Source organism: Dama dama, chromosome 24, assembly GCF_033118175.1.
Source record: "Dama dama isolate Ldn47 chromosome 24, ASM3311817v1, whole genome shotgun sequence".
In the NCBI taxonomy this organism is placed as follows: domain Eukaryota; kingdom Metazoa; phylum Chordata; class Mammalia; order Artiodactyla; family Cervidae; genus Dama; species Dama dama.
The window spans coordinates 56,734,634-56,746,516 of record NC_083704.1 but is presented as its reverse complement, the minus strand read 5'-3'; the positions used below and the strand labels follow the sequence as shown (position 1 = coordinate 56,746,516).

The window sequence follows — 11,883 nt, the reverse complement described above, 5'->3', positions numbered from 1 at the left end:
CCACTAGGCGGGACAGAACTTTCCCTTGTAACTCTGGAGGCTGTGCCTCTCTCTGACCCCGAGTCCACCATTCCTCACGTGGTACAGGCCCTGTACCAGCCAGAATGTCCACCTGGCCTCTGGGGTCCTGTCCCTGCAATCCCAGGTGTGACTTCCTCCCAGCCCTGTGCTGTCCTCCCCCCTCTCCCCCCATCACCCAGAGGCACCCAGCCTGAGTCTCCAGACCAACAGGCCCTGTGCTTGGCGATGAGGCATCCATGCTGTTGCAGGACATTTCAGGCCTGACACCTGTCCTGAGGTGACCCAGAGGTCAGATGTCCTTGAGGATTTTAGGCAGGAGGAGGGGCGTGGAGCGTTCGGAGGTCAGTTGGGGCTGTCCCAGAGGAGAGCCTCGCGGGCTGGGTAGCAGTAGGCACACCCGGGCTTTATCCAGAGAGCTGGGCACTGTCACTGGGCCCATTTCTTCTGCCCAATAAGAGGGGCTGCTGGGGCCTGAGAGCTCCCACCTCTCCCTCCAATCAAAAGTTCTTTATTATTCTAGATACGAGTCCTTTGTCAGATATGGGGTTTGCAAATATTGTCTCAGTAGCTTTTCTCTTAATCCTCTTAACAGGGTCTTTGTTGGAGCAAAAGTCAAATTTGCTCCTTTTTTTTCCTTTATGAATTATGCTTTCTCACGTCTGAGGACTCTGTTTGCCAAGCTCTAGGTCCTAAAGCTTTCCTCCTATGATCCACTTTAACTTTTGTAATAAGGTTTGAAGTTTAGAGTTCCTTTTTGAGGGGCCTATGGATGGATTTCCAATCAGTCCAGCATCATCTGTTGAAGACTATCCTTCCTTCATTGAGCTCATTTTGTACCTTTGTCAAAAATTAGTTGGCTGTACCTGTGTGGAGCTACTTCCGAGTTCTCTGTATCCTTCCACTGATCTATGTGCCTATCTTTCCACCAATAACACTATCTTGATTACCATAGTTGTGCAGTAAGTCTTTAAATGGGTAGACTGGCTCCTCCTGCTTTATGAAAGTGGAAGTGTTAGTCACTCATTCGTGTCCGACTCTTTGCGACCCCATGGACTGTAGCCCGCCAGGCTCCTCTGTCCGTGGGATTTTCCAGGCAAGAATATTGGAGTGGGTTGCCATTCCCTTCTCCATGGGATCTTCTCCACCCAGGGATCGAACCCAGGTCTCCTGCATTGCAAGGAGACTCTTTACCGTCTGAGCCACTAGGGGCTTCATTCATCTAGTTAAATATTGTTTAAGCTGTTCAAGTTCTTGCAACTTTCCTGACACATTTTAGAATATTCTTGTCCATATATAAAGATCTTATTGAGATTCTGATGTGAATTGCATTAAACCTGTGTATCAATTCTCCAGTAAAATCACCTGGGCTTGGAGAGTTCTTTTTCAAAGCGGTCTCAAATTATTAACTATTAATTCAATATCCTTAGTAGTTACAGAGCTATGCAAATTATCTTTTCATCTTGGGTGAGTTGTGGCAGTTTGTGCTTTTCAAGGAATTGGTCCATTGAATCAACCCGTCAAATTTATGTGGGTAGTTATTTACAGTATCATTTTATTGTCCTTTTGATGTCCATGGGGTCTACAGTGATTGCCTTATTTCATTTCCTAATATTCCTAATGTATGTCTCCTCTTTCTCTGTCGGTCTGTCTTTAGTCGGTTACTGATTTTCGCGCGGTTCACCAGTTTCTTGGCTCACCACTTCTCCCCGCATCTTGTGGCAGGCACTGCTGGCTGCCTTTCCAGCACTCTTTCTGCCCTTCCTCCTTCCCATGGAACCTCACCATCAATCATGGTGGCAATGCGCCTAGCTTAAAATACCCTTCCTCCCACATGCCTGCAGTTAGGACTGAATTTGACACAGTGATGGCTGATCAGACGTGAAGGCAAGCATCGGGGACTGGGCTTGAAGCCATGTTTCTTCAGCTGGTTTGCCCTTTACCCTCTCTCCCCCCACCATTCCCCTCCCCTTGCCTGGAGCTCCAACCTGGAGGGAGGTGGGGGAGGCTCCTAGGCGAGCTAAGGATGGCAGCTGGGGACCCAGAAGGGACTCATGTCCTTGGTGGTCTCAAGGAGTCACTAGATGTAACACAAGAACAACAAACCTCTCCTTAAGATCTGTAGGTGCACCTATCAAATGCCATCCTGATTCCCATGTCTCTCCCTGCCCCCACCCCACTCCTCCTGCTATGGAGTATCCTTTCAGCAAATTTCAGTACATGGTAAACAGTGTCATCAGCCTGAAAACGTCTATCTTGCCCTTACTGTTTATAATGGAGCATTATGACGTAATTGACATTTATGTTTCCTCGGCACTTAGGAAAATTTTTCTTTCCGTTTCTACTACTGATGAAAAGTGGAACTCATTCATCAGTAGGCAAAATGTCTGTGTTCTGTTTTCCTCCTGTAGCTTGTAGGATTTTCCTCTTTACCCATCTTGACCATTGTAGTGAAAATGCAGGTGTGGCATCACTTCAGCTACCCGAGAGTCCCTTCACGGTCAGTCTTTCTCCTTGAAAAACTGGGTTTGGGTTTCTCTTTAAACAGCATCAGACCGAGGTGTTTTCTTTTTTTAAGCAGTAAGGTACATTAATAGTAATATATGACATATTTGGATTTATTTGCCTCTTTTTTTTCCTCTTTGCCTTCTTTTGGATAATTTTTCTCATTCTATTTTTTTCTCAATTTCTTTGGAAGGAAGCACACTCTATGTTTATTTTTAGGGTTATTCTAGAAATGTCAGCCTGCCCGTATACCAGAGTCTTTTCTCTCTTCCTGAGTGAGTTTAGTTGATGGCTAGAATTCCAGTCACCTCTCACTTTGGGACATACACACCATAGTAGTTATGTATGCTAAGTAGGTCTTTTTTTACTTCACAACACCTATTTGTTTTATAAGGTCAGTGCCTACTTAAATGTATATTTTCTTTCTCTTAGTTTCTCCTTGTATCTCAGATTTTCCACCTTGGAATTGTGGCCCTTCAGTCTGAAGACATGCGTTTTAAAAAAAGGGATCTTCAGCTTTACAGTCTGAAGACATTCATTAAAAAAAAAAAACAGCTTTATTGAGATATAATACATACCTCATACAATTCACCCATTTAAAGGTACAATACCAAGGCTTGTAGCATATTCACAGACTCGTACAACTACCACCACAGTCCATTTCAGAGTATTTTCATTACCTCAAAATAGATTTTTAGTCTGCTGGTGTCAAAAATCTCTGGTTCTGTCTAAAAACATTCTGTACTTGTCAGGTATGTTCTTGTCAGGTACAGAATTTTCAACAATTATCTTTGTCTGTTAACACTGATATTAGAAGGTACCATTCCATTAACACTGGCTGTGGTTGAGACATCTGCTGTGGGCTTGCTCTTTGCAAGATGATATAATCTCTAATTTCAAGATCGTTTCTTGGTCTTTTTGTTCTGACAATTTATTACACTGCGTCCAGGTATGTGCTGGTTTTAAAATATACCCTCAAATTCTTAAAGATTCCACCTCGAGGTGTAATCTAAATCTTCTCCCTCTGAGTGGGCTGGATGGAGTGACTTGTTTCTAACAAACAGACTGTGGAGATATATCACTTCCAAGGCTTGGTCACAACTCCCCCTGCTTTCACTTTTGGATCACTCATTCTGCGTGTGTGATGCTTCTCTAAGCATTCCTTATTTCTCTCTCTGCCACCTTTTGGATCTTCAGCTTTAATTCTGATTTATTAATCCCTTCTTCGACTATAAATTATCATTCAACTCATTCAGTGAGTTTCTTATTTTAATAAACATTCTTTATTTTCAAGATTTCTCATCAGTTGTTTTTTTTATAACAAATCCCTGTGCTTGAGTTGTGAGGGGGGTCAGCCCCTCTTTGATCTCTCTGGTGATGAAACAAATGCTCATTTCAAAGCCTGTCAGGATGTGACTGCTTTACTTTCTTCCAGCAGAAATTCTCCCACTCCTTGGGTTGTTAGCCATTCTTTATGGCATTGATTGGATTTTCTCAAGCATTTTGTCATTTCTGAGGACCCCTCATGGGTACAGTTTATGCTTTTCCTTCTCCCTACCTACAGGTTGCCAAGCGGGGGCCTACTTGAGGTGTCTGAATCCTACATTGCCACAGACAAACATCCTGCTTCCAACTGCAATCCCAGGAGGTGTGAGCATCTTTTCATCCTTTATGCCTAGGAAGGGAAACAGCTCGAGACTCCTGACTATGCAGAGGGAGCCTGTCTCCAGCCCTGACACCTGGGGGGCATGTCTGATCCCTGTCCCTTGTGGGGGGAATCAGTCCTGGCCTTGTCAGCCACCTACCACTTCGGCCCTTACTTACAGCTGCGACTTTCTGCTCCTTTCCTAAGAATTACCTTCTTAGAGGAGTTGTGTCATTGTACGTTCAAGCGTCTGCTTTATTGTATGAGTGTGGCGGTCTGTGTGCACACGTTCATTGTCCTCCATCACCCGACTCCTCAGCACCGTCCACCAGAGCCAGGCCACTGTGTTTCTGGAAACTAGAGGGCGGAATACACTGGGATGTGACCCATGACTGGGGCAGGAGGTTCAAGGGGAAATCCAGAAGGAAACTCAAGAGTGTTACCATCCTGGAGGAGATGAAGTAAATTAAATGGTCACAGGTACCTGATGTCAGCCTTGTGGTCAGCCGGTCATTCTGGACAGTAAGCTCCATATGGGAGGCTCATGGTTCTAAAGCCAGGGGCCCAGGATCCAAGGCCACTCCCGACATCCAGGCTACAATATCCTGGAGGTGAGCAGAATGGGCCACCCTTCCCCATGAAGGGGCCCTGTCCCGGGGAAGCCAGAGTCCAGCTCTGACGGGTGAAAGGGGAAGAGAGCTTTCTGGGGCTAAGTGGATGTGAATGAACGGTGCCACGGACTCGAATCTGTGGCAGCCCAGAGTTGAGGCTTGCCTGGATGCAGCGCACCCCTGTCAGGGGCCCAGTCTCCTCTCTCTCTCTCTCACTGTCAGCGGGTCTACAGAGGACCACAGCGAGAACCTCTCCAAGGTGTCCCACAGATTACCGTGAGGTCTATAGCTGTCACCCGAGGGCTTTGAGATGATGACCGCTAACCAAGGACTGGGCCAGGATCTAGATGTCGGAAGGTCAGGCCTAGGCCTTCCCCACCCCTCCAACCTCAACACACTCGGCCCAATACAGGGCCTCCTCACAGTAAGCATCACCTCTGCAGCTGCCCTGCCTTGGGGCCCAAACTCAAAACATCCCCAGTATTCAGACGGTCTTCTGCCACACACAGGGGTCAGCGTGTTTCTATTTCCAGATAGAAAAAGAAGTTCAAAATACATAGAACAAGCAGAGATACAGCGTGCCCACAGGGCTGTTATAGCCTCTGCCCCCACTCAGCAGGGGGCCCTTCAGGAGACAAGGAGCTGACCTCACCCCAGTGGGATGGGTGGGGCTCAGACTGCGAGGCAGGGAGTCAGTTCTGAAGGCAAACTGGAGGTGATGCCAAGTCCAGCCCAAGACCATCCTCCTGTAAGACAGGCCTGGTAGCGGGTGAGGGGCCAGGGCACGGCTCAGTCGGAGTCACAGGCCTCTTGCTCGGAGGCAGTGGTGGTGGCCACTGCAGAGGCCAGGTTCTCCTCCTGGCCCTTCAGCCTCTCACCTGGATGGGGGGCAGACAGGAGGCGTGGAGAGGGGCCACGTGTGAGCGCTGCCACCCAGAGGGCAGGGAACCCCGCCGTGCCGGGCCCCGCACTTACGGATCAGCTCAGCGATGGCCCTCTGGGTCCGCTTCTCCAGCTTCTCCAGTTTCTTGGCCACATCTCTCTTGAGGTCCCTGGAGCAGGGAGGCGGGAAGAGGCGGAGGCTGAAGGCTGGCCCGGTGTGACCCTGGGGCTCCCTCACCTCCGACAGCCCCTCTGGCATTAGGAACCACAGCAGTGTGCCCGAGGTCAGGGTGCCCCTCTCTCTCCCTTTCTGTATCCTCCAAAACCCAGCAGCAGCCACCCGTCGCAGCCCCAGGGAGGCAGGGGCTAGCACCACGACCCGCCCAATCCAGGGGGCTGAGCCAAGGCGTGCAGGCCAGATGGTTCCCAGGGCCCCCCTCGGTCTGTTCCCCTTGGTCTCCGTCAGGGAGTGACGTGCCCTGGCCCGCTGGGGGTCCTGCTCCGCCTCTGGCCCCAGTTCCCCTCACCCCCAGGAACTTCCACACATGCACACACAGCCTCTTCCCCCTGGTTCGGGGTTTCCGAGCACACGCGCCCCATCCTTTGTCTCATCAGATTAGAATGCCTTCAGCTGGTGCTGCAGTAGACAGAACTGCAAGCCAGACGTGGGGGGGCCGGTACCTCTGGCCCAAGGTGAACACCCAGCCCTTGTGAGACCTCCTTCTCAGCCTAGTCACAGGGCCACCAGGACAGTGAAGATTCCCATTTCACAGAAGAGGGAACCGGGATCGAAGGGGGACAGGCTAGCTGGTGGCAGAAGTGGGGCAAAGCCTACACCTGCCCTCCCCGCCATCTTGCCTCCACCTTACAGCTCCCTGAGGACAAAGGTCAGCCTTGTTCAGGTGGAGCTCTCTGAGGCACGGAGGGCCCTCATTCTTTCGGAAGGGACTTTTTGGAGGGGACTGCTGAAGCCCCTCTGCCAGAGCCCCGCCCCACCGTCAGGGGTCCATGCCCCGCCACGCCCCTCATTCTCCACTTACATCCTTCTCAGCACTTACATCCTTCCCACGGCTGTCTGTCTCCACTGCCTGCCTCCCGCTGCAAGCCCATGCCGGACACCAAGAACATCCCCCAGTCAGTCTACACTGGTCCCACACGGGCAACACTCACCAATCCGGCTTCCGGGGTGCAAGGTTGGCCAGGTCCTGGGAGGGAGCAGACACGTGTCAGCAACAGAGGGGCTCAGGAGAAGACGGGGGACAGACGTAGGAAGAGGGAAGGAAGGGGAGGAGAGGGCCGAGGGGAAGCAGGGAGGTAGAAAGGGAAAAAAGAAGTGAGGAGAAGGAAGGATGAGTGAGGAGAGCAGGTGGGAAGGAGAAAAGGACCCGCGGAAGCAGCAGAGGAGGACAGGGCCACCGCCAGGCACTCACCACCTCCTCGATGACAGGCTCTGGCTTGGCGGCCTCCAGCTGCTCCTTCACCTTCTCTTCCACTAGAGGGCGCAAGAAACCAACGGATGCCGGTCGGAAACCAGCCACCACTCCCAATGTGGCCAACTGCAGCCGCAGGTCCCCGGGGTGGGGGGGGGGGGGGGGCGCCTGCGCTTTCTTGCCCCTGCCTCTCCCCTCAGCCCCTAACTCCCTAGAGGCAAAGACCTTGCCAAGGCAGCTCTGGAGGATTAGATTTGTGCTCTCAGGGCCCAAGGAGATGGGGAAGCAGGCTGGGGGGGTGTGTGTGGCTGAGTAGCTAACACTTTATTCTTTTATAGGATAAGTGTACTTATTAATCATTAAAATTAAAAATCAAAAAATAAAAACTGAGCCAGAGTCATGGATCTGCATCATAAGAAGCACCCAGCATCCCCCGCGTGGATGGCTGTGGACAGGCCGCAGCTGGCCAGACGCACCCCATCCAGGGGTGACTGGGCCAGGCCCCTCAGCCCATCAGCGAGGACACCTCTGCCCATCGTCTGTGCCCCAGCGCTGCCACTCCCAGAGCTGGGCGGGTGTCTGCCTGCCCACTGCTCTCCAGGAACCTGGACGGTCAGCCCCTCTTCGGGGTCTCTCTGACCCTCCAAGGGCCCAGAGGACCCATCCTCCTGTTCCTGCTGTCCAAGGGCCCAGGGCCATGTCCGCCTGCAAGGCAGGGTGTGAGCAGGGCGAAGCAGGCGTGACAGGCTGCTTCAGTGCCCTGACTGCTGCTACTTGTCCATCCACCGTGAGACGGTGATGGAGGGTCCCGGAGGCCCAGCGTCCAGCCCAGGCACTGCCAGTTATTCTCCAGGAGAGAGTGACGCCTGCCAAGGAGGAGGCGGCCGACAAGGCCACAGAGCCCACCTACCCGCAACTGGCTTGGCCTGGGGCACCCTCCTCTTCTTCAGGTCCTCATCCTCTGGGACATAGTTCCGCAGCCTGAGTTCCCTAAAGGGCAGCGAGAACAAGCAGAGAGGAAGTAAAGTGCGTGCGGGACACAGTCTCGTTCATCTCTTACACTTGCAGGCTGGCATGAGATGAAGACACAGGAGCTGGTTACTTCCCTACTTTGCTCTCTCTGCAGATGACCTGGGACAGGCGGACAGCATGGAGATAGAAGCATCTCTGAGCCTCAGCCTCTCATCTTCCCGTTAGCAGCCGGGCTGCATGCTCTCCCAAAGCCCGCCATGCAATGTAGGTACTTGAACAGAGCTGGGGCCAGGGGTACCTGGAGAGCATTCACTCTGTCTCTCCAGCACTGTCTCCACTGGACAGCTGTGGGAACTGAGGGTCAGAGAGTTTGCACCAGTTTTAGAGGGTCACACAGCAGTGGTTGGAGCATGAGACAGGGAAGCTACGACTCCAAGGACTGACCAGAGCTCTTGGGCTGAGGTACTCCTAAAAGGGAAACCAGTGGTCACCCACTGGTTCCCCAAGCCCGCTTCCTGCTCACAGTCTTCATGCCCCGGAGCCTCAGACATATGTGGCAAGGGTCTGGTGTGCTGGGAGTGGCCAGCCAGGGCTGAGGGAACAGGCACGGCAGTGTGCAAGGCCGGGAAAGCCACGATCCGCCTGGACGGCCATGAGAAGTTCACACACCTCGCTCCTGCACGCGGGCTTGCAAATCTAGCAGGGCCGACCCCGTGACCTCTATGAAGAGGGAGCAGCCACGAGGAGCCAGAATCGCACACTGGGATTGGCCACCACCCGCGGAGTTGTTTTCCTCGCATCTCCTCGGGCAGGGCGGGCTGTACCAAATGCTCCCCAGACGCCTCCCTGGCCCAGCAGCTCATCCGATGCCAACCTCCATACACAGCAGCCCGCACATGGGCCGGGCCCTCAGCTAACTCCACAGGGCAGCAGAGAGAGAGAGAGGTCCTGGGAGCGGCTGTTTAATAAAAGCACGACAGAGACACTGGGCCAGACCCGCCACGCCCTGGGGGAGGCAGAAGTGCCCCCCGCAACCTGTCAGCCAGATGGGACTAGATGTGGGTCCTTCTTCCCCACGAGCTCTTCTGAGCCCTCCCTGCTCTGCTGGCCCCTTGGAAGTCCTGGGAACATTTCCCCAACAGGAGGCCTCCTGCAGTCTCTCATCTAGGGGACCCTGTGTCCGTGCCAGGGAAATGTGGTTGGTTTCTCCAGCTGCGGCACAGCAAGCTCAAGTGAAGGAGTCCAGAAGGTGTGGGTGGCTACACAAATGAGCAAGGGGCATGGTCTCAACTCGGGGCTTTTGTGATGCCAAATCAGTCCCCTTTTCACCAGTCTCATTTGCCCTCTGCCAGAGCCCCCACGGCCTGCAGTCCAGGGACTTGGCTAAACCCCCATGTCCTGGGGCCGTACCAGCCAGGCTGGTGTGGAAGAAGCCTGCTGCCTACCCCCAAGGTCTGCCTTCTCTATGGAGCAGGGACACCGCCCTGAACCCCATCCCCTAATGCCTGCCTCAGGCCGGGAGGTAAATGCCAGGTCACTGAAGCACTGGGGGAGAAAGTGGGGCAGGATCGGTAACGCTGGCTTTCATTTATAACAGGGTGGGGAGAAAAGCAGAAGAGAAACTGGGTGTGGGAAGAAAACTGCAGGGATTAGTGAGAATAAAAAAACCCCTGCCGCTCTCAGAAACTGGCTCCAGGGTCCAGGGTCCTGAGATGAGGAGAGAGGAGAGTCTGGTGGGAGCTGAACCCCAAGCTCACAGCACCCACACCCCCAGCACCCCCTGGTGCCCAGGCTTCAGAAGACCGGCTGGTATGATGGGGACACAGCGGGGGACAGGGAGGGGCCAGTGGCAACAGGCAAGAGCAGCATCAGCCGGTGGGCTGGCCGCTCCGCGACCACCCACCCAGCAGCCAAGCCACCCACTGTTCCCTGTCCTCCCCTAGAGCTGAGCACTGGTCACGCAGTCAAGAACACCTGGGGCCCAGTCTCTGTGGGACTACCCCATCCTGAGCTCCGATTTCCACACTTGTAAACAAGGAGGCCTGCTGGGTGGAGCACGGTTCAAGCCCTGATTCACTCAGCTGAGCGCTAATGAGGAGACTGACCCACACTGATGTCCAATTAACTGCTCCTCCCGCCCCACCCCGATTACTGCCAAATGGCGAAAGTCTCTGGACAGAGTTCACAGGGCACTTGGTGCTGCTCTAGGGTCTAGCCTTTCTAACAAAGGACCAAGGTTGAATTACCCCCTTCTGCAACTTAAATAAAAAAAAAAAAAAAGTGGGGGTGGGAAATTCACTCTTCTGGAGGCCACTAGAGCCACACGTTGGTTCTGCTACTCCAATTTCACGTTTTTAGAAATTTTTTGTAACCCTCATTTTAGAATGAAGTAGCTGCTCAGGGAAGGGGGTGAAAAGAGCCCTATTCTACGAACACTGTGGAAGTGAAAGAGTGAAAGTCACTTAGTCGTGTCCAACTCTTTGCGACGCCATGGACTGTAGCCTGCCAGGCTCCTCTGTCCATGGGATTTTCCAGACAAGAATGCTGAGGGTAGCTGTTCCCTTCTTCAGGGGATCTTCCTGACCCACAGATCGAACCCGAGTCTCCCTCATTGTAGGCAAATTCTTTACCATCTGAGCCACCAGCCTGGGCCCAAGTCCCAGCTCTGATGTTTCTGAGACAGGATGGGAAGGCTCATGCTTTCACTGGGCTCCATAGGAAAATCAAGGATATCGTTTCTCTTGAGGTTGTAGATGACACGGACTGTGGACATCAACACTGGACAGAGCGGTGCCCTGCAGAGCAGGGGTCAGCCCTCCCAGGAGCTCCCCTGCTGCCCTGGAAGCCCCCTCCCAAATCCTGAGTGCTCTCTGCCTGCCAGGATGGGACAAAGGCAGATGGGAACGAACATCCCCGCGGACACATGCACGGCCTACAGAGGCTTCTTGAAGTACTGCCCACGCAGGTGGCAAGTGGCCCACAGCGTGGCAGGGGTGTGCCCGTCACACACCAAGGGGCAGGGCGGGCCAGCAGGGGGCCAGCCAGAGAACAGCCTCCTACTTGCCTCCCGGCGAGTCCTGGGGCGGGACGACGTCACTCGGGGGCTGTGGGAGGGGGCCGCTCTGGTCCTCACTGCCCCGTTGCCACACTCCTCAGCGAAGCAATGTCTGCCGAATCAAGCTCACGTCACTGGTCTGTGAGACGCCCTGGTGCAGAGCCACCACCCTGGGGACCCAACTGGCGGATGGGAGAAGGCCTGGCACTGACCAGCCTAAAGGGCTCGGGCACTGGGCCAGAGCTGGGCCGGGCCTCAGCTGGGCTGGGACCTTTCTCCACACGGGAGTTGGAGAACCGGTTTTCCATCCCCAAGAGGGAAGGTGAGTGGCCTAGTTCCTTCTGCGGTACATGATGCTCACCCAGGGTGAACCGCCATCCCTGAGCGGTGACTATTCTGGCTGGGTGCTGACCACGATCTTAAGCCAGGGCTGTGGGGGCTGAGGGTTTAGGGCTGGCTTGTTCAGACACTCAACAGGACACGCTCCCCTGCCCCGTGCCCAACGGAGTGTGCAACGCCACCCGTTTCCCCCCACCTGCCTGGGTGGCCATGCCTGTCGGCCATAAGCCCTACCCTCGACATACCTCCAAGGCACACACCAACCGACTTGCCATCAGGAGGAAGTGACTGAGGGCTTACGAAAAACACAAGCAACTGACATGAGTGTCCCTTTCTGTGGCCAGGTTTCCAGGGCTGCCAGATCACCTCTTCTCTAGGCGGTAAGCACAGGGGAAGCAGGGCTGGGAGAGGCAAGACCCAGCCCAG

The 11,883-nt window shown here is 53.8% G+C and overlaps 1 protein-coding gene across 1 annotated transcript in view; it reads right to left on the bottom strand.

Annotated features, from left to right (window-relative positions):
- Nucleotides 1–3,061: 3,061 nt before the first annotated feature.
- Nucleotides 3,062–11,883, bottom strand: part of CCDC12 (coiled-coil domain containing 12) — a 38,968-nt gene continuing 30,146 nt past the window's right edge. Inside the window, exons 3-7 of the mRNA XM_061128773.1 lie at nucleotides 8,002–8,081; nucleotides 7,092–7,153; nucleotides 6,832–6,866; nucleotides 5,755–5,831; nucleotides 3,062–5,657 (exon numbers count right to left, since the gene is read on the bottom strand). Of these exons, the coding sequence (XP_060984756.1) occupies nucleotides 5,569–5,657; nucleotides 5,755–5,831; nucleotides 6,832–6,866; nucleotides 7,092–7,153; nucleotides 8,002–8,081 (343 nt within the window). The 3' untranslated portion in view covers nucleotides 3,062–5,568. The remainder of the gene's footprint in view (nucleotides 5,658–5,754; nucleotides 5,832–6,831; nucleotides 6,867–7,091; nucleotides 7,154–8,001; nucleotides 8,082–11,883) is intronic.